Source organism: Epinephelus moara, chromosome 20 (genome assembly GCF_006386435.1).
Source record: "Epinephelus moara isolate mb chromosome 20, YSFRI_EMoa_1.0, whole genome shotgun sequence".
Classification (NCBI taxonomy): Eukaryota; Metazoa; Chordata; class Actinopteri; order Perciformes; family Serranidae; genus Epinephelus; species Epinephelus moara.
Window position 1 is genome coordinate 38981074 of NC_065525.1, and position 20788 is coordinate 39001861.

General features: G+C 37.8%; 2 protein-coding genes across 3 annotated transcripts in view; one reads left to right on the forward strand and one right to left on the reverse strand.

Moving 5' to 3' along the window:
• The window catches only part of LOC126408343 (proline-rich protein 5-like), a 41102-nt gene extending 33132 nt beyond the window's left edge, over nt 1-7970 (forward strand). Inside the window, exons 7-9 of the mRNA XM_050073846.1 lie at nt 833-970; nt 2160-2277; nt 6753-7970. Coding sequence (XP_049929803.1) covers nt 833-970; nt 2160-2277; nt 6753-7129 — 633 coding nt within the window. The 3' untranslated portion in view covers nt 7130-7970. The remainder of the gene's footprint in view (nt 1-832; nt 971-2159; nt 2278-6752) is intronic.
• Nucleotides 7971-12398: 4428 nt separating this feature from the next.
• LOC126408345 (GRAM domain-containing protein 2A) overlaps nt 12399-20788 on the reverse strand; it is a 42684-nt gene continuing 34294 nt past the window's right edge. For both annotated transcript variants that reach the window (XM_050073847.1, XM_050073848.1), the window contains 2 exons: nt 14505-14606; nt 12399-14309 (listed from right to left, as the gene is read on the reverse strand). In XM_050073847.1, coding sequence (XP_049929804.1) covers nt 14261-14309; nt 14505-14606 — 151 coding nt within the window. In that variant the 3' untranslated portion in view covers nt 12399-14260. The remainder of the gene's footprint in view (nt 14310-14504; nt 14607-20788) is intronic.

Sequence of the window (20788 nt, forward strand, 5' to 3'; positions counted from 1 at the left end):
GGGGGCAAACACTTTTTCACACAGGGCCATGTAGCTTAGGATTTTTTTCTTCCTCATTAATAAAACCCTTCATTTAAAAACTGCATTTTGTGTTTACTTGTGTTATCTTTGACTAATGTTTAAATTTGTTTGATGATCTGAAACATTTAAGTGCGGAAAACATGCAAAAAAGTAAGAAATCAGGAAGGGGGCAAACACTTTTTCACACCACTGTATGTGGCAGCACAGGACAGTATTACAACTTCCTTTATTTTAATTTATTTATTTACTGAATATTAATCAACCAAACCTTCAATTTCCATTTTTAATTTTTCCCCAAACAATGAATCCAACATCACAACATCCTAGAGGGACTGAATAAAGCCCAACGGGCTGTCCAGACTCTCAGCATTCAAGGTTAATGTCTAACCGTGAATATCTTGGCAGGTGTAGAACAAATCATGTTTTCCAGTACGGATCGGTCAGCGACAAACATTACAGTCCTGTCGTTGTTAGCGTTTAGCTGAAAGCACCCCTGTGTCTCGGCACAGCCTCACAGTATGTTGTGAGTACGAGTTTTGTCCATCAGCAACACAAACACAAAGATATGTACTTAGTGACTAAAATAAAACAACACAGGTTTGACAGTAGATGCTTAGTCAGTGTGTGTGTTTATATGTGTGTGTGTGTGTGTTTCCTCGGGGAACTGATGTTCAACTCTTTAAATAGTCTGGATCATTTGAGTGAAGAGGTCAGTGGATTAACTGGCTGAGCTCTGGAGGAAACTACTGCTGAGGTGTTCTTCCTGTGTGTGTGTGTGTGTGTGTGTGTGTGTGTGTGTGTGTGTGTTCAGGGTCAGGAGCTGACAGTGAGGCAGATGGCCCTGTTGGCCTTCAGAGACCTGGTGCTGTTGAAGCTCCACCTAGAGGAGACTTTGGGAACTGCAGCCTCTGTCCCTCCACCTGTTACACAGATGCTGCTGGTGCTGCAGGTTTGTACTCTTCTGAAAGGTATACTCTGCAGGATTTAACAAAAAAAACAACCTACAGATTCAAACAGTAGTAATCTAACTCAATATTAATCTGCAGAGACTCTGCCCTCTGCCTGGAGTTTCTTATTGTCTTCTTATGTTGCTGTGTTCAGGATGTTCCTGGGCACGTTATAAAAGGTAGTGGCCAGGTGCCAGGCTGTAGGCATTCAAGAGGAAGTTACGAAACAAGGAAGCACAGTGCTGAACAAATGCAAATATAGCGAGAGAAAACACCAAGCAAATAAATCTGGGGTTGGCTTTTACTTTCACTGGTGATACTACTCACAAACAGTAACAGTCCATTCCTGCATTGTGTCCTTTTAAAGGATAACTTTGGCTCATTACTACTAGGGCTGCCCCCGACAAAGAATTATCCTGGTCAACCAATAGTCATCATTCATGGCCATTAGTCGACTAGTTCACGATTTTAATTTAATTATTAAATGATATATTTCGGTGGTTTGAGTTGAAGGTGCGAGAAAGAATAGTATCAGTAACATTGTTAACACTGTGCTACATTACAGAGAAATACAAAACCGTACTAATGAACCTTCATTAATATAGGACTATATTTTATCTACAAGTGCACGTCACACACTGAGCGAGCCGCCTGTTAATGACGCTGTGGGCTAATGGGCATGTAGCTACTTCCATGTTTCAGATGATACGTCATGTTTGTAGTCGACCAATGAAGATGAGTTTACATATCACCTTGGGTTCGTCCTTCACCTTCTCAAAATGATCCCACACTTTGGATTTCCTGCCCGACATGTTATTAACTAGCCTGTGGAATAACCGCAGGTACCAGCCCTGGAAATTAACCTGACTCCTGTCTGACTGCTGAGCGTGGACACTTCCTGTGTCTGTCCTTTCAAATTAAATTCCCACATGGTCCAGTCATATAGGTTTTGATTTATTTTGACAAGGTGCAGCTCCTAATAGAGTTTCATGTTTGTTAGTTTTTTTGTTTTTTTTGCTGTGACTAAATGACCAATGAAATCTTGCCGACTAATGACCTTTCTGGTCGACTAACGTTTAGCCCTAATCACTACTTACTTTAGTAGTTTAGTTATCGTAACATTGTACTAACATCGGACAGTTGAGGGAACAAAAGCAAACAGGTGATCAGCACATCCCCTCTCTCTGTCAGGGTGTCCACGAGTCGGGCACACCCAGTTTGGAGTATTACCAGTTGGAGCGTCTGGTGGAGATCGTTGTGTCTCCGTATCTCAGCAACGTTCTGCACAACAGAAACCAGATCCTATTGGGTGAGTATTTCCCACCATCACGTCATTCTGAACGCTGCTCACAGATGCTTCATGATAACATGAAATATATAAAGACAACAGCATCCTAATGCTGATACATTTCTTACTCAGGCACGTTTTGAGTTTCTGCAGGACCCCTGATTTGTGATGTTTGTAAAATGTTTGGCAGTCATGAAAAGTTGATTTAAAAGCAGCAGTTTGTTGTTTAACAGGTAAAATCAGATTAAAGAGAAACAAACAAGCAGATACGTTTTCTAAAAGCAGCTGCATGAAGTCTCATTTTCAAGTGTATGTCTGAGGCTGCGTTCAAAATCACTCACTATATAGTGAGGTCACCATTTTGTAAGTGCTGTCTGAATGTTTATGGAGAATTACTATATATAATAGACTCAATGTATCCCTCAATGTATTGTGAAAAATAGTGTATATCTAAGGGTCACTAACCAATCACTGTATACCATCATGCATCTCACTGAAGGAAAAATGGCAGACAGATGAGAAGATAGAAAGCAGTGCGATTACAACCTAACGTTCAAATAAAAGTAATTTTCTGTTTAACTTTTGATGACGGTAGAAGTTTGTTTTACCAGTTTCTCAGCCATGTAATAAACTGTGACTTTAATGTGTACCTGTCTGTCCCTGAGGAGATTAAAGGGGCCTAAAGGGCTAGCTGACATTAGTTGTGATTTGTGCCATAATAGCGCAATAAATACAAATTTAATTCAGTTTATTATGTGGCTTAACATGTTTAATATGAGCAGAGGATCACAGCACAAACAGCCAAAAAGAACTTTATATTTATTAATTTGGGAAAATGCGCTCCGTAAAAAAAATACACTCAGTACAAGAAATAAAACAGACACACATGTATGTCTGTATTTATTACGGATCAACCACCAGCTGACGTTGACATGGCATGTTTTGATTGTGTGGCGTCATTAACAGTGACAAGAAAATGATGAGTAGTGTCCAGAAGATTTTTTTTTTTTTTTTCATTTTGCTGATGAGCTCATTATATAGTTATTTCAATAGAACTCCCTTGATTGTGGATGGAGAAGGGTGGATGAGTGAATGATTTCTGACACAGCCTGAATTTCTGATGTTCAGATCCAGGCTCAGGTTCAGGGTTTAGTCGGTGTCAGAGGTCAGAGGTCAGGGGGCGTGGCTCTGTAGAAACATGCTGTTTAAATCCTCTCAACAGAGAGGTGAGCTGCTTAATCTGCTGCTGTGGTTTCATTCTGGCCGCTCAGCCGCACGGTCGTTAGTGAATTAACATGGTCACAAACACACACTCTACTGTATTCTACAGTACTGTATCTACAGATGTGTGTGTGTGTACGTTTGTTATGACTTCTGTAACACACTTGACACAACAACACACCTGCTGAGCTGAGGTGAAACTTTTCACCCTGCTGAATAACACAACTTGAGATTCAAACTCATGTACATGATCAGAGCAGTGTCTGTGTGACCTTCTCTGTAGTGTGAGCTTACTGCAAGTGTCTTTAAATTAGAGAAAAAAATACACAAAAATTTTTAAAACATAAGAGCAGTTTAGTAATAAATAACAGAATATTCTGAAATTAAAAAAATGTATTCAAAACAAACAGTTTAGATGTGTGAGTGAATTATGGAATGTATGTGTGGAACAGAGAACGAAGCACTATTGGACATGAGAGTGTGGAATGAAATGTGAATATGGACATTTCAAAGGACAGAAATAGCTTAAGCAGTGATGTAGCTCAAAGCAGCTTCGACAACCTTTAACTTTAAACGAGATTTAAAGGTCCAGTGTGTCAGATTTAGGGGGATTTAGCAGCATCTAGTGGTGACGATTGCAGATTGCAACCAGCTGAAACTTCTCCTGGTTAGAATTCCTTCAGTGTTCATCGTTCAGGAGGTTTTTACTGGGAGCTGAATCATCCACAGAGGTCTCCTCCTTTCCAAAACAAACAGACTGAGTTTTAAACCGGTAAAAAAACACAAATATATAAAGGGCTCATTCTAAAATAACGAAAACACAACTCTTATTTTCATGTGATTATACACTAAAGTAAACATCCTTACATTCCATTTCTGCCAATATATTGCCCTAAATCCTACACACTGGACCTTTAAAGTTCCATATTATTGAGTTTTCATATTAATATTTTTATACTGTGTTGAAAATTAATGATGTTTCCTGATTGGTCGTCATCAGTAATCTGGTGTAGCTAAACCTTTACAGTTCAAATGCAAACTGGTCTGATTGGACATATTTTTGGTTACTATCGAAGAAAAGCAGTAAAATCTCCTATTAAGTAGCTGATGTTCTGAACTGTTTGGTATTTTTTATTTCAAAATGACTTAAAATGATTAATTGATTATTAAATTAGTTGCTGATTAACTTGCCCTCAGTCGAATGATCAATTAGTCATGTCAGTTTTAATCAGGAGCAGCCGTGATGTGTTTACAGGAGTTTGTCTGAATTGGAGTTTTGGAAATTAAAATTAAACGCTAGAAAATAAATCACTTCAAAAAAATCAAATATAAGTTATCGTACATTTATGAAGATATGATATAATAAATCACATGTTTATGAATATATAATATAACATTAACATTTATAGTAACATTTCATGCCATTTGTTAATTCAAAGGTAAATTCTTGAAAAGAAAAAGCAAAAACATGAATAAAGTAAAAATACTGGATGAAACCTTCTAAAATCATGTCTTGATCGATACAAAAAACACACTATAGAATAAACTTTGTCCTGTCATCATGCGGTCCTTACTAACAAAATTAATAAACATGGATCAATAGCTCAATAGTTTGGAGAAAATCAACTGCCTCGTTTCTTTTTTCTTTCCTCGTCCACTCATCTGTTAGCGTTGTGGCTCTTGGATGCTAACAGGAATCTGCTGCTGCAGTTTTACATAGTAAAAACTTTCCTCTGTCTGTGATCAGTCAGTGAACCGCCACAGCCTTTTCCTTCAACAATGTTGAATGTGTAGCTCACCACAAATCCTGAGATTAAAGTTGTAATAATCCCTGCAGCAGTGAGGTGTTTCTGCAGCAGTGAGGTGCTCCTGCAGGAGGCCACTTCAACAATACTGTACTGTTTATATAATGCTGATATATGAGCATGTCACAGTGTGTGACCGAGACAAACCAGCAGGAACACACAAGCTTTAATTCCTTCCTTAGTACAAATGACAGAGTTTAAAAGTTTAAACTTGCTTAAAAAAAGAAGAAATTAAATGTGGAAACATGACAAAAAAAAAAAAAAAAAATCCAACTTTAACATTTCTTTTGTTTGTATCAGCCTGTTGTGTCACCTGAGTATAAAGTTTAGTTAATAGTTAGTGAGCCTTGTTCTGTATAAAACAGGTCATTAAACAAACCAGATATAATGTGTGAATCAGCTTCAGAGGAGCAGGTAGATTGTGTTTTTGTTTTCTTAAGCCCAGTTCAGACCAAAGATTCGCAGCGAGATGAGTTTACTTGCAATGTGCCATTCTGCAACGTTCTGAAAACCTGCTGGTTCACACCAATGCAACTAGATGAGACTGTGTATCATCTCTGTGCAACAACTCTCTGTACTTCTGTTCTGATTTGCAGCTTTTCAGGTTTATTTTGTGGCTGAATACAATTTGTAGCTTCTTAAAATATGAATGAGGATAGTGATAGTGAGATACTGGCTACAGCTGCATTTGTAGTAGTGATGAAATGGCGAAAAACAGAAACAAAATGAGCATCAGATGGACTGTGTTCACAATAAATACGCCACAATAATATAAATAAACAGCGGCAATTAATCAGTCAATGAGAATGTGTGTGTGTGAGGGGGCATAAGCACATACAGCGAGCAGCAGCAGTGACCCATTGTCCGACACCGGCACACCGTGAGGACTCTGCGGGTACTGAGCACCTGTTGCAGCAAGCGAGCGCGCCGTCTGTGGTCATTTTGACTTGACCAGCTGTCTTCACTACAAGCTGATTGGCTGCTGAACCAGGTGAAATGCTTTACATTCTAAAACCAGCCGCCTGTGAGTTGACCAGCTGAGTTGCAGGTGACACCATCACTCGGCTTGAGTTAGGTCAGACCAGCCAGTTCACACCACTGCAGCTTTTCTCTGCAACATTTTAAAACAGTTTTGTCTCGCCGCGAATCTTTGGTCTGAACTGGGCTTTAGGAACAGAGCCAGGCTAGCTGTTTCCCTCTGTTTCCAGTCTTTATGCTAAGCTAAGCTAACCAGCTGCTGGCTGTAGCCTCATATATATGCTGTACAGACATGAGCGTGGAATCAATGTGAACATCTGAATAGAAGGATGTGTCAGACTTTTTCTTTAAGTCACCTCTGCGTAGGATTTTTGAACATCAGACTTGGTGATCTCTAGTGGAAACTTTTGGATCTTCATGAGAATTTAAAAACTGTTGCCCCTGAGTTGTCGTGTCTCTTTACTCACATCCATTTCCTGTCTCCTCCTCCAGAGCCCCGTCATCTGCGGTCGTCGGGGTCGTTGCCAAGTGACCAGTCCAAGCCAGAGATCACCATTACTCAGCATCACTGCTCCTCCGACTCATCATCTCTGGCACCGCTGGTGGAGCACGAGGGCGAGGCCTACCTGGAGAAGTGCGGCGGCGTGCGGCGCCACACGGTGGCCAACGTACACTCTGATGTCAGGCTCCTGTCGGTGTCGGGCAGGATCAATGGTGGGACAGAGAAGGACAACGGGGTGGGAGGAGACGACGAAGGAGACGTGGAGTTTTTGGTGGGGGGCGGGCCGATGAGTCCCAGGACGTTCTCCACCCAACCGGACATGGTGGAGTCCCCGAGGGGAGGAGTTATCTGCCTTTCTAACAGCTAACGGGAGTGACAATGGACTCAAGAGACCATGAAGAGCGGGAGAAACAAGAGTTTACACAGAAAAAATAACAGGACAGCATGGGAAGTAAAAGACAAGGCAGGAGAGGAAATAAAAGAACAGTAAATGACAGGGCTGAAAATTAAGACGGGACAAGAAAACAAGACGGTAGGAGAGGAAACAAGAGGATACAGAGAGGACAGAACACAAGGGCGCAGGGTGAGAACCTAAGGATAGGACAATAAACAGGAAACAATATGAGAGAAGAAGACAGGAAACAACAGTAGAGAGAAACAGGAAGCTAAATTACAGGACAGGAAACAGGACAGAGGACAGTGGAAATGTGTCCCACAGCTCCCAGCAGGAGGAAAAGCTCTGGCTCAGGGTCTGAACTGGGAGGAGTGTTTGAAGCAGCTGATCCAGGATCAGCCTCTGTGTCTTCAGGTTTATGGACAGACGTAGACTGCAGCTTCTCTTCAGGTCTTATAAATATGTTTGGTTTAGGATTGTTAATGATTAATAAAGTTTAATTCAATTCCTAAATGACCTTGAAATGGTTCTTCAGTCATGTGGACAGCAGAGGTGTGACTGTGTGGTTTTGATTTAACACTGCAGTGCTTACTTTTTACATGAAAATAATATAATATACTTATATAACACAGTGTTATACTACAAATATAGTGAGTATTATACAAAGTGTCCAAAAGTGGCTCCACATTAACAAAGTACAACTTTTTAAAAATGTTTATTTTATTTAATTAAAAGGATGTTTTGCAGATTTTCAGTGAGGTCTGTGTCATCGTCTTGTGGGTAATGCGTTTGTGCTGCCAGCTCCTGGAGCTCCCAGCCTGTCTGCCCGCCAACATTCACCCAATGACGCCAAACGCAAAAAAACAAGACAGTGTTTTGCGTCATTGATAATGCAATTTTTTTGTCTCTCATGGCATGGGCAGGGAGTTCCTGGAACTGATGGCATGGCATTTATTAGTGATGAAAACAGAATAATATAATATTCTCTCATGCTGTAACACTGTTGGAAAGAGACATTCTGCATCATGAATAATTTTAGTGTTGGTACTTAAAGTACATTTTGCTGAGAATACTTCTGTCCTTTTACTTTAAGGTTCAGTGTGAAAGATTTAGAGAGACATATTGGCAGAAATGCAACGTTATATTTACAACATGTTTTTATTTGTGTGCAATCACCTGAAAACAAGAATCACTGTGTTTTTGTTACTGAGAATAAATTATTCATATCTACATAGGGAGCAGGTCCTCTTCCACACAGCCTGTTGTTTCTACAGTCTTCCTGCAACATTTTCCAGCTCTTCCTGGTGGATCCTAAGGTGTTCCCAGATCCGTCAAGATATGTAATCCCTCCCGTGTGTTCTGGGTCTGCCCCGGGGCCTCCCACTAGTTGGATGTGCCTCTAACGGGAAGCGCCCAGGAGGATCCTGATCAGATACCTGAACCACCTCAACTGACCCCTTTTGACGCGACTGAGCAGCGGCTCTACTCCAAGCTCCCTCCAGATCCGGCATCACTGCAGATGCCGCGCCAAACCGCAAATACATCTCATGCTCCATTCTACCCTCACTCGTGAACAAGACCCTGAGATACTTGAACTCCTTCACTTAGGGCAGTAACTCTCTCCCAACCCGCAGGGGGCAATCCACCGGTTTCCGACAGACGACCACGGCCTCAGACTTGGAGGTGCTGACTCTCATCCCGACGGCTTCACACTTGGCTGCAAACCGAACCGAAACTGCTGGAGGTCACGGTGTGATGAAGCCAACAGAACCACATCATCTGCAAAGAGCAGAGATGCAATTCTGATGTCACCAAACCAGACCCCTTCCTGCGCCTCGAGATCCTGTCCATGAAAATCACAAATGGAATCGTAGACGAGGAACAACCCTGGTCGAGGCCAACAAGCACTGGAAACGTGTTTTGACTTTGTGCCAAGTGTGCGGACACAGCTCTCACTTTGGTTATACAAGTACTGGATGGCTCGTAGCAAAGACTCCGGTACTCCATATTCCTGCAGTACCCCCCACCAAACTTTACGTGCCACGTCCTGGTTGTGGAACAGTGGCCCTATTTAGAACACTGGCTCTAAATAGGGCCATTCACATTTTAGCATTTTTGTATCGGCCTCTGTAGTTTGAGTAGATTTGTAAAGGCAGGTATTTTACGTGTTACAAAGTATTTTTACACTGTAGTATTACTTCTTTCACTAAAATGAAAGATCTGAGCTCTTCTTCCATTGGTGGATAAATTGTAGAATTCACGTTTTTCCACTATTTGAGGTATTAAAATGAATTGATGTGGAGCTGGTCAGTAAACAGACACAGGAACAGTAAAACAGTCACAGAGCTTCAGCTGTCAGTCTGCAGACGATGAAACTGTTGAAGTGTTTTACCTGCTCAGGTTTCCAGCTGAAATAAGGAGATTTAACAGCCGCTGTCTGTACAGCTCAACTCTGACCTCTGACCTCTGATCCAGGTCACATCCAAATCCTCTGCTTCCTTTTTTGTCCAGTAGATCAACTCTTCAACTGAATCTTAACTGTTTTCAACTGAAGTCAGAGAGCAAACCAAAGAGACTTCACCCTCAGAGTAATCAGAGTACACAAGAGTAGATTGACTACATGATATGAAAAATGTTGATCTGTGGGACCTCAGTTTACCCATCATTAAATTGATCTAGAATATGGAAATATTTTAATCAGAGCTGCAACTATGAGTCAATAATTCTGTCATTGATTGACAGAAAATTAATCAGCAACTGTTTTAATAATTATATCATTTTTCATGCATAAATATGATGTTTGCAGCTTCTCAAATGAGAGGTTGTGCTGCTTTCTTTGGTCTTACATCACAGTAACTTTAATATATTTGGAGTTTGGAAATGTTGGTTGAATAAAGCATTTGTTGAAATCACTTCAGGCTGTAAGATATTCTGTAAGAAAATAATCTACAGGTTCGTCAGTAACAGCTATATTCGGTAGTTGCAGAGTCGCAGCCCTAATTTTAATATACTGACTGCTGGTAAGAGACATTTAAAACAGCTGCTGTACTGCCCCCATGTGGTGTGTTAGAGAAGTGTCTCAGACATTTACTGAAACTTTTCAGGTCCACAGCAGCAGGACAGAGTTTGATTTCCAGATCACCAGTGAGCAGTAAGAAGGTAAAGACTCAGAGGTGTTTAATCTTTAGACACACAGCGCAGTTTAAAAAACAACAACAAAAAAAACATCTAAGTTATAAACTGTTTACTTTTATCTTTCAGTTGTGTTCGGTCTTCAGCCTTCAGTCCAGTTTTCTCTGAAGTCTTCTGTTGGTGAGTGTTTCAAACTTACAACATGCACTTTGGGCAAAGTGTGTTTTTTCATGACAGTGACCACACATGAAATCATTAAATCCCCTTATTGTAGATTTTTTTTAAATTAATTTGATGCCACAATTACTTTATCTAATTTTTGACTGTTCTGGTTTATGTGTTGCTTTCAAACAGTGGTGGAGGATGTATTCAGATCCTTTACTGCAGTAGAGGTACTGATACCACACTGTAAAAATACTCTGTCACAGTAAAAGTCCTGCATTGAAAATGTACCTTCAGTATTTCAGTATATTCAGTAAAATGTAGTTAAAGTATTAAAAATGATTTTAACCATGAAAATAGTTTCACATTGATTTTCTGTCAATCCACAAATTAATTAATTAATCTTTGTATGTTTTGACCAAAAATCTGAATTTGTAAAGTAACTAAAGTTTAGATAAATGTAGTGGGGTAGAAAGTATGACGTAACATGAACCTTGGCAAGGACATTGCCTTTGTATATGCGACTCCTGCTCTCCCCACTAAGCCACCAGACTCACTGCAATTTCAAATTTAACTAAGATTTTGTGGCATGGTTTAAAGGGATAGTGCACCCAAAAATGAAAATTCAGCCATTATCTACTCACCCATATGCCAAGGGAGGCTCAGGTGAAGTTTTAGAGTCCTCACAACACTTCTGGAGATCCCAGGGGAGAGTGGGTAGCAACACAACTCCACCTAATGGAGGCTGACGGCGCCCCAGATTCAAACGTCCAAAAACACATAATTGAAAGCACAAAATATCTCCATACTGCTCGTCCGTAGTGATCCATGTGTCCTGAAGCCCCGACATAAAAAGTTGTTTGGAAAAACGTCATTTGAACTCTGTTTTTAGCCTCATTGTAGCCTGTAGCTCTGACTGCCTCTCTGTGCACCGCGCTGGATCTCCGCAAGTGATGTGAGGACTCTAAAACTTCACCAGAGCCTCCATCGGCATATGGGTGAGTAGATAATGGGTGAATTTTCATTTTTGAGTGCACTATCCCTTTAAACCGGCACAAGGCAATGCATACAAGGCTCAGTGTACTTTATGAAAAAAGTTTTTCCAAACTGGGCATGGTGGAAATCAAGGCAGTGGAATCATGCAGAGTGAGAAGCACAAAATGGCCAAGAAAACCTGCCAGTAAATGCCCAGTTCTGTTCTACCGTCGTCTCCTCCACAAGACAAAAAAATTAATGTTTTATGTTACAGTAAACATTTGGGCAAAATTGCCCCAAATATAAAGTAATTGATGTTTTAATGCTATTTTTTCCCTTAATTTTTATTGTTTTAAAATTGATCTTAAATTTCATTTCGGGTGGCATTGAAAAAAGATCTTAAGAAATCTTATACTAATTTGCCTTAATTTGCTGTAGGAACCCTGTCAAGCTGACAGTGAATGTGTCTCCTAACAAGTACAGTGTGTCTGTCCAGGCCTGATTTATCTTCTTCCTCCATCGTTGGTAAAAACACATCAGTGAGCCTCACTGTGCCACTTTATCACCATGAACACTAGTTTATTTTGACTCAATCCAACATACACTGTCTTGCTGACACAAATACTCACAAAAGCACCAAATGAGGATTAATCCACCGCTGAAAACAGTCCTGAACAAATGCACTTCGTTTTTAGTAACTAAATGTAGAACAATGTTTTGAAGTTGTGATTAAAGACGAGTCAGGAGATGGAAATGTGTTTATTAGTGATTTCTGTTACAGTCAGAACTACAATATGAGTTAAAACTTTCTTCACAAACATCCAAACAGCATCATCATGTCTTTCATCACCCTGTAAGTGCATCAAATATAAACTCTTCATTCGGTGCACATCTTGGACCTACATCTTACTGTCTTTTGTCGCTCACAGGGAGAGCTGGAGGCGGTTTTTAACCAGGAGTCTCTGCTCAGCTCAGGTGAGTCTCTTTATCTTCTCATACAAACACATCATTTCACAGATTTGGCACTAAAATTTTTTTTTTTTTTTTTTAACAAAATCATTCGAAAGTTGCAGAAGAATTCAGATTCACATTTAAGGGAAGTGATAGATTTACTCTTTTACAGTAACATTCAGTCTTAAGTAGGAAGCAACTTCTCTACATGAACATGATATTAAAAACGATATCAGAGGCTACATTGTAAGTTTAAGGCAGCAATCAAGACTTTATTTAAAGGAACAGCGTGTGAGATTTAGGGGGATTTAGTGAGGACTGCAGATTGCAACCAGCTAAAATTTCCCAATTGTTCACAAGGTTCTTACTGGGAGACAAATTATCCACAGAGGTCTCTTCCTCTCCAAAACAAAAGACCAGGTGATTTAAACTGTTAAAAACACAAATTAAAGCAGTTTCACATTAAGAAACGTGTCATTGTGTAGGGCCTTCTTACTACAGTGGCTAAAAAACGTGAAAGCATGAATGTCCCTGCAGTGTTTGGTTTGTCTGTTCTGGGCTACAGTAGAAACATGGTGACCTCTGTAGACGAGGACCAGCTCCTTATGTAGATATTAACACTCATTCTATGGTAACAAAAACACAACGATTCTTATTTTCAGGTGATTATACACTTAAGAAAACATACTTGTTATAATATATTCCATTTCCACCATTATATCCCCCTTAAATCCTACACACTGGACCTTTAATGAACCTTTATTGATATTGATCAGTTTGTGTTTTTACAGATGACATTGTGAATTCTGGCACTTTGTAGATCGAAAAAAAGAAATCTGTGACTTGTAATAATAACCGTTTATAAAAACATCAGTCAGTTGATATATGAATGAAAATGGCAGAAAACACAAACGGCTACAGAGCAGTGACGTGGGCTGAGCTGCAGGTTCCCCAGGTTTCACCATCATAAATGTGCATTTGAACATTTTCTTCAATCAGTAACTTAAATGTTTCTCAACACATGAGTGTTCTGGATTTTTTAAATAACGTTTACTGAGTTTTGGTCTGAAAATCAGTGTTATTCTGACCCTCTTGTTGTGAAGGGTCTTCTAACTACTGTGGCTGACGCAGAAACGCCAATGTCCTTATCTAGAGCCAGTGTTTGATTTATCTGTTCTGGGCTACTGTAGAAACATGGCGCTGTAACATGGTGATCTCCGTAGACAAGGACCCACTCCCTGTGCAGATATAAACGTCTCATTCTAAGGTAATGAAAACACAATGATTCTTATTGTCAGGCGATTATACACCAAAGAAAAACATATTTATTATATTATATTTCTGCCAATATATCCCCCTAAATCCTACACACTGGACCTTTTAAAGGCAATATTTGTTCTGTGAAAAGAGAATGAGGAGAAACACCTCAGGAACCGGCAGCTTCTCCCGACTCTAACGACCGTTTCATCACATCCAACAGTGTCTGTATGAAAACATGTTTAACCTGAACTACTAACAGACCTCAGAGTCAGAGTGTGTGTTAGTCCATACAGTCTATGTACACACACACACACACACACCATTGTTTTCAGTCTGCTTCACATTAAAATCTGTCTGTTATGTTACAGCATGTCGTCGTCCCTTCAGCCTCACGATCTCTACGCGACCTCTGCGTGTCCCCTCCATTGCCTCGTCCTCAGAGGCCAAAGGTCAGTCTACAGTTTCTGTTACTATTGTGACGTCTCTATGGTAACCAGGTCGTGGCGGGGTCAGAGTTTAGCTGCTGACGGCTGCTACAGTCGTCTGTCTCTGCTCACCGCCGCCCCCTGATGGGAAGTCTATGTAAGTGCAGGTGTCTTCTGTATTTCACCGCAGACTTCAGGGTCAGGTTCCTGTCCTCTGATTGGCGAGCCAGCAGGGCACCTCTCCACACCTGCAAGAAAAGAAGCTGTTAATTAGATGATAATATAGATTTTTTTCTTCTAAAAAACATTCATTTAAGTAAAGCTCAGCTATATATCATCAGCTATATTTTTATTACAGCTTTCAGTTGTTGCTGACGTTTTTCTTGTTCTAGGTCTAGCATCTAAGAAATAAATAAACGTGTGTTTATACTGTATATGTGTACCTCTCTCTCAGTGTTGGTTGGCTGCTCAGGAAGCTAAGCTGCTGCTCCAGACGACAAACTCTGAAGGCCAGATAGCAGGACGACAGGACCAACAGGAAGACACTGAGAGACAGACAGGTAAATAACAAATAATTACAGATCATATGTGCATCCTTTACACCGTTCAATGCTGACTAGGTTTATAAAAACTTCTTGTTTTTTTTCACATTGACCAATCTTTTAACAGCACAGTCTGTTAACTGCAAAAATACTCATAGTATAGTGATTAAAAAAGTCATGGTAAAATATGTGATGTAAAAAAAAAAAAAAAGCCATAGCATAGTATGCCAGGAAGAAAGCCTTAAACTACAGTATGTCATAAAAAAGTGATGACAACATGTCATTGTATAGTATGTCAGAAAAGTGATGAAAAAAGGTCATAGTATTGTATTTCAAAAAAGCATTAAAAAAGGACATGAAATAGTATGTAAAAAAAAAATGATGAAAAAGGGTCAAAGTATCGTATGTCAAGAAAAGTGATGAAAAAAGGTCACAGTATAGTATGTAAAAAAAAAAGTGATAAAAAAAAGGTCATAGTGTAGTGTGTCAAAAAAAGAACTACGCCGCCCCTGGAAAGTAGACATGATTAGGCGGCTGCAGCAGGGGGCAGTGACAACAAGTTGCTGTCAAGTCGGACAATTTCCCGACAGTTTCCAGCAGCCTTCAGTTCATACAGGAAGTCACAGAAACACTCACATCCTGTCCGATATGATGTTGATTTATCAAAATATTGTCAGACTTATTTAGATTATATTATATTTTTTTTGTTCTCAGTCTCCAATTGTTTTAATTATGATATGTTAATTAATTAAAATGCTTGTCAGGCAATCTGTAATTAATGTTCATGGTTAAACCTCCATTTTACATGAATTCTCATGTAAATAAGCACCCTAGCTTGCCACTGCAGAGCAGACCTGTTGCCTCAACTAAATAGGCTCATAGACATACTGTACTATGACCTTTATTCATCGTTTTTTTGACATACTATGAACTGTTCTATCACCTTTTGACGACATACTATACTATGACTTTTTTTTATCATTTGGGACGACGTACTATTCTGTGACATTTTTTTTTATGATTTGGGACGATATACTATACTATGAAATTTTTTCATCATTTGGGACGACATACTACACCATGACTTTTTTTTTTTCATCATTTGGGACGACATACTACACCATGACTTTTTTTTTTTCATCATTTGGGACGACATACTACACTATGACTTTTTTTTTTTCATCATTTGGGACGACATACTACACTATGACTTTTTTTTTCATCATTTGGGACGACATACTACACCATGACTTTTTTTTTCATCATTTGGGACGACATACTACACTATGACTTTTTTTTTCATCATTTGGGACGACATACTACACCATGACTTTTTTTTTCATCATTTGGGACGACATACTACACTATGACTTTTTTTTTCATCATTTGGGACGACATACTACACCATGACTTTTTTTTTCATCATTTGGGACGACATACTACACTATGACTTTTTTTTTCATCATTTGGGACGACATACTACACCATGACTTTTTTTTTCATCATTTGGGACGACATACTACACTATGACTTTTTTTTTCATCATTTGGGACGACATACTACACCATGACTTTTTTTTTCATCATTTGGGACGACATACTACACTATGACTTTTTTTTTCATCATTTGGGACGACATACTACACCATGACTTTTTTTTTCATCATTTGGGACGACATACTACACTATGACTTTTTTTTTCATCATTTGGGACGACATACTACACCATGACTTTTTTTTTCATCATTTGGGACGACATACTACACTATGACTTTTTTTTTCATCATTTGGGACGACATACTACACCATGACTTTTTTTTTCATCATTTGGGACGACATACTACACTATGACTTTTTTTTTCATCATTTGGGACGACATACTACACCATGACTTTTTTTTTCATCATTTGGGACGACATACTACACTATGACTTTTTTTTTCATCATTTGGGACGACATACTACACCATGACTTTTTTTTTCATCATTTGGGACGACATACTACACTATGACTTTTTTTTTCATCATTTGGGACGACATACTACACCATGACTTTTTTTTTCATCATTTGGGACGACATACTACACTATGACTTTTTTTTTCATCATTTGGGACGACATACTACACCATGACTTTTTTTTTCATCATTTGGGACGACATACTACACTATGACTTTTTTTTTCATCATTTGGGACGACATACTACACCATGACTTTTTTTTTCATCATTTGGGACGACATACTACACTATGACTTTTTTTTTCATCATTTGGGACGACATACTACACCATGACTTTTTTTTTCATCATTTGGGACGACATACTACACTATGACTTTTTTTTTCATCATTTGGGACGACATACTACACCATGACTTTTTTTTTCATCATTTGGGACGACATACTACACTATGACTTTTTTTTTCATCATTTGGGACGACATACTACACCATGACTTTTTTTTTCATCATTTGGGACGACATACTACACTATGACTTTTTTTTTCATCATTTGGGACGACATACTACACCATGACTTTTTTTTTCATCATTTGGGACGACATACTACACTATGACTTTTTTTTTCATCATTTGGGACGACATACTACACCATGACTTTTTTTTTCATCATTTGGGACGACATACTACACTATGACTTTTTTTTTCATCATTTGGGACGACATACTACACCATGACTTTTTTTTTCATCATTTGGGACGACATACTACACTATGACTTTTTTTTTCATCATTTGGGACGACATACTACACCATGACTTTTTTTTTCATCATTTGGGACGACATACTACACTATGACTTTTTTTTTCATCATTTGGGACGACATACTACACCATGACTTTTTTTTTCATCATTTGGGACGACATACTACACTATGACTTTTTTTTTCATCATTTGGGACGACATACTACACCATGACTTTTTTTTTCATCATTTGGGACGACATACTACACTATGACTTTTTTCATCATTTGGGACGACATACTACACCATGACTTTTTTTTTCATCATTTGGGACGACATACTACACTATGACTTTTTTCATCATTTGGGACGACATACTACACCATGACTTTTTTTTTCATCATTTGGGACGACATGCTACACTATGACTTTTTTTCTCATTTTGGGAGGACATACAATGCTATGACTCTTTTTCATCACTTTTTTGACATACTATCCTAATACCTTTAATCACTTNACTTTTTTTTTCATCATTTGGGACGACATACTACACTATGACTTTTTTCATCATTTGGGACGACATGCTACACCATGACTTTTTTTTTCATCATTTGGGACGACATGCTACACTATGACTTTTTTTCATGATTTGGGACGACATACAATGCTATGACTCTTTTTCATCACTTTTTTGACATACTATCCTAATACCTTTAATCACGTTTTATGACATACTACACTATGACCATTTTTCATCTTTTATTGACATACTATACTATGACCTTTTGTTATCACTTCTTTTTCACATACTATGTATACTATGACCTTTTTTATCCCTTGTTTTGACATACTATACTATGACTTTTTTTTTAAATCACTTTTTTGACATACTTTTGTATGACTTTTTTTCCCATCTTTTTTGACATACTATACTATGACCTTTTGTCATCACTTCTTTTTCACATACTATGTATACTATGACCTTTTCATCACTTTTTTGACATACTATAATATGACGTTTTTTGACATACCTTAGTATGATTTTTTGTTCCTATCACTTTTTTGACACATTTTGCTATGACCTTCTTTCATCACTTTTTACACATAACACATAATATTCTATGACCCTTGTTATCACTTTTTTGACATATTACAGTATGACTTTTTTCATAGTATAGTATGTAATGAAAAGTGACAAGAAAAGGTCACAATACAGTGTTATAACCCTGGGTCGTTCTTTATTGAGGTGCCTTGATTGTGTTGTGATGTGTCAGATCTGTTTGTCTTCCTCTCAGAGTGAGTGCATGTGTGTGAGTGATAGTGGGTGATAAACAGGCAGGTGGTGGCTGGTCGATTCGACAGGATTGCTGCCTCTGGATTGGTCCAACAGATGACAGCAGTCTTTTGAACTCCAGCTGACAGAAACTCTTCCCTCCTTTACCTCTACCACTGCTTATAAAGCCAGCATATACATTGTGTAATTTATGAGATTTGTGTGTAAATAAATCTGTAGGCAAGCCATTTTGACAGTTATTAGTGTGCTTTGACTTCATAACTATGTCAGTTATGGGAGAGCCATTTGACAAATTTGTATATGTAATTTGAGGCTTGCAATCTTGTAGTGCTATCAGTCTGTAAATATTTTGCTATTCTTTTTGGTCACTGTAAATATAGAGCAGTTTAAAGCAGTTAAGTACTAGTGAGAAGCCCTTTATATTAAGCATTTTCATGTTTTCTCTTGTTTTGAATTTTAGGAGTGCAGGGTAGAAGCTTGTTTTTGCTTGAGCTTTGTTTCTTTGTTAGGTAAGTTTAGGTTTGAACTACTGAACTTCTGTTTGTTGTTTTGGGTATGGCTCAACTCTGATGTTTGAAATAAACTAACTGTTTTCTGATAACCACTGTGTCGCTGGCCTTTCCTGGGAGTGGGGAGTCACACTGCATGTTAATTTTAGGTTCCACTAAACTGGGGATAAACAATGTTAGTTCAGGAAAAAGTTTTAAAAAAGGTCACTGAATAGTATGACAAAAAAAGTGATGAAAAAGATCATAGTATAGTATGCGCAAAAAAGTGATGAGAAAAGGTGAGTGTATAGTATGACAAAAAAAGTGATTAAGGGATAGTATGTCAAAAAAGTGATGAAAAAAGACAGTATAGTATGTCATAAAAAGTGATGAAAAAAGGTGATAGTATTGTGATGAAAAAATGTCATACTTAAGTCTGTCAAGAAAGTGATGAAAAAAGGTCACAGTATACTATGTCATAAAAAGTGATGAAAAAAGGTCATAGTACAGTATGTCAAGAAAGTGATGAAAAAAAGGTCAGTATAGTATGTCAAAAAAAATCCTGAAAAAAGGTCATAGTATAGTATGTCAAAAAATTTATGAGAAAAAAAGGTCATAGTATAATATTAAAAAAAAAGTGATGAAAAAATGTCATAGTATGACAAAAAAGTGATGAGAAAAAGGTCATAGTATAGTATGTCAAAAAATTTTATGGGAAAAAAAAGTTCATAGAATAGTATGTCAAAAAAATGAAAAAAGGTCATAGTATAGTATGTCAAAAAATTTATGGGAAAAAAAGGTCATAGTATAGTATGTCAAAAAATTTATGGGGAAAAAATGTCATAGCATAGCATGTTAAAAAAGTCATGAAAAAAGTCATAGTATGTCAAAAAAATCATGAAAAAAGGTCATAGTATAGTATGTTGAAAAATTGATGAAAAATGTCATCTAGTATGACAAAAAAAGTGATAAAAAAGGTCATTGCATAGCATGTTAAAGAAGTCATGAAAAAAGTCATAGTATAGTATACAAAAAAGGTGATGGAAAAGGTCATAGTATAGTTTGCTGAAAAAAGTGATCAAAAAAAGATCATAGTATAGTTTGTCAAAAAAGTGATAAAAATGGTGATAGTGTAGTATGTCGTGGAAAAGTTGAAGAAAAGTGATAAAAAGGGTCATGGTATTGTATGTCATGAAGAAGTGGTATAAAAAGGATCATAGTATAGTATATCAAACCGTTAGAAAACAAGGTCATAGTAAAGTATGTCATAAAAAAGTGTAAAAAAGTTTATCAAAAAAGATGAAAGAAAAGTGAGATAAAGAGTCCATAGTATGGTATGTACAAAAAAGTCATACTATTGTATATCAAAAAATGAATTAAAAAGTCATTTTATCATACGTAAACAAAGATATAAAAAGTCAGCGTAGTATGTCATGAAAAACTGATAAAAAGAGATAAGTCCTAGTATGTCAAGAAAGTTATAAAAAAAAGTCAGTTTGTCATAAAAGAGTTATACAAGTGCTTAAAAAAGGTCATTGTATAGTATGTCATGAAAAAGTAGTTAAAAAATGTCATAATATAGTATTAAAAAAGTTATACTATTGTGTAACATTTTTATGACATACTATGATTTTTTATGTCGTAAAAGTTATAAAACAAATCACAATATGTCATAAAAGAGGTAGACAAAAGTGATTACATAAGTCA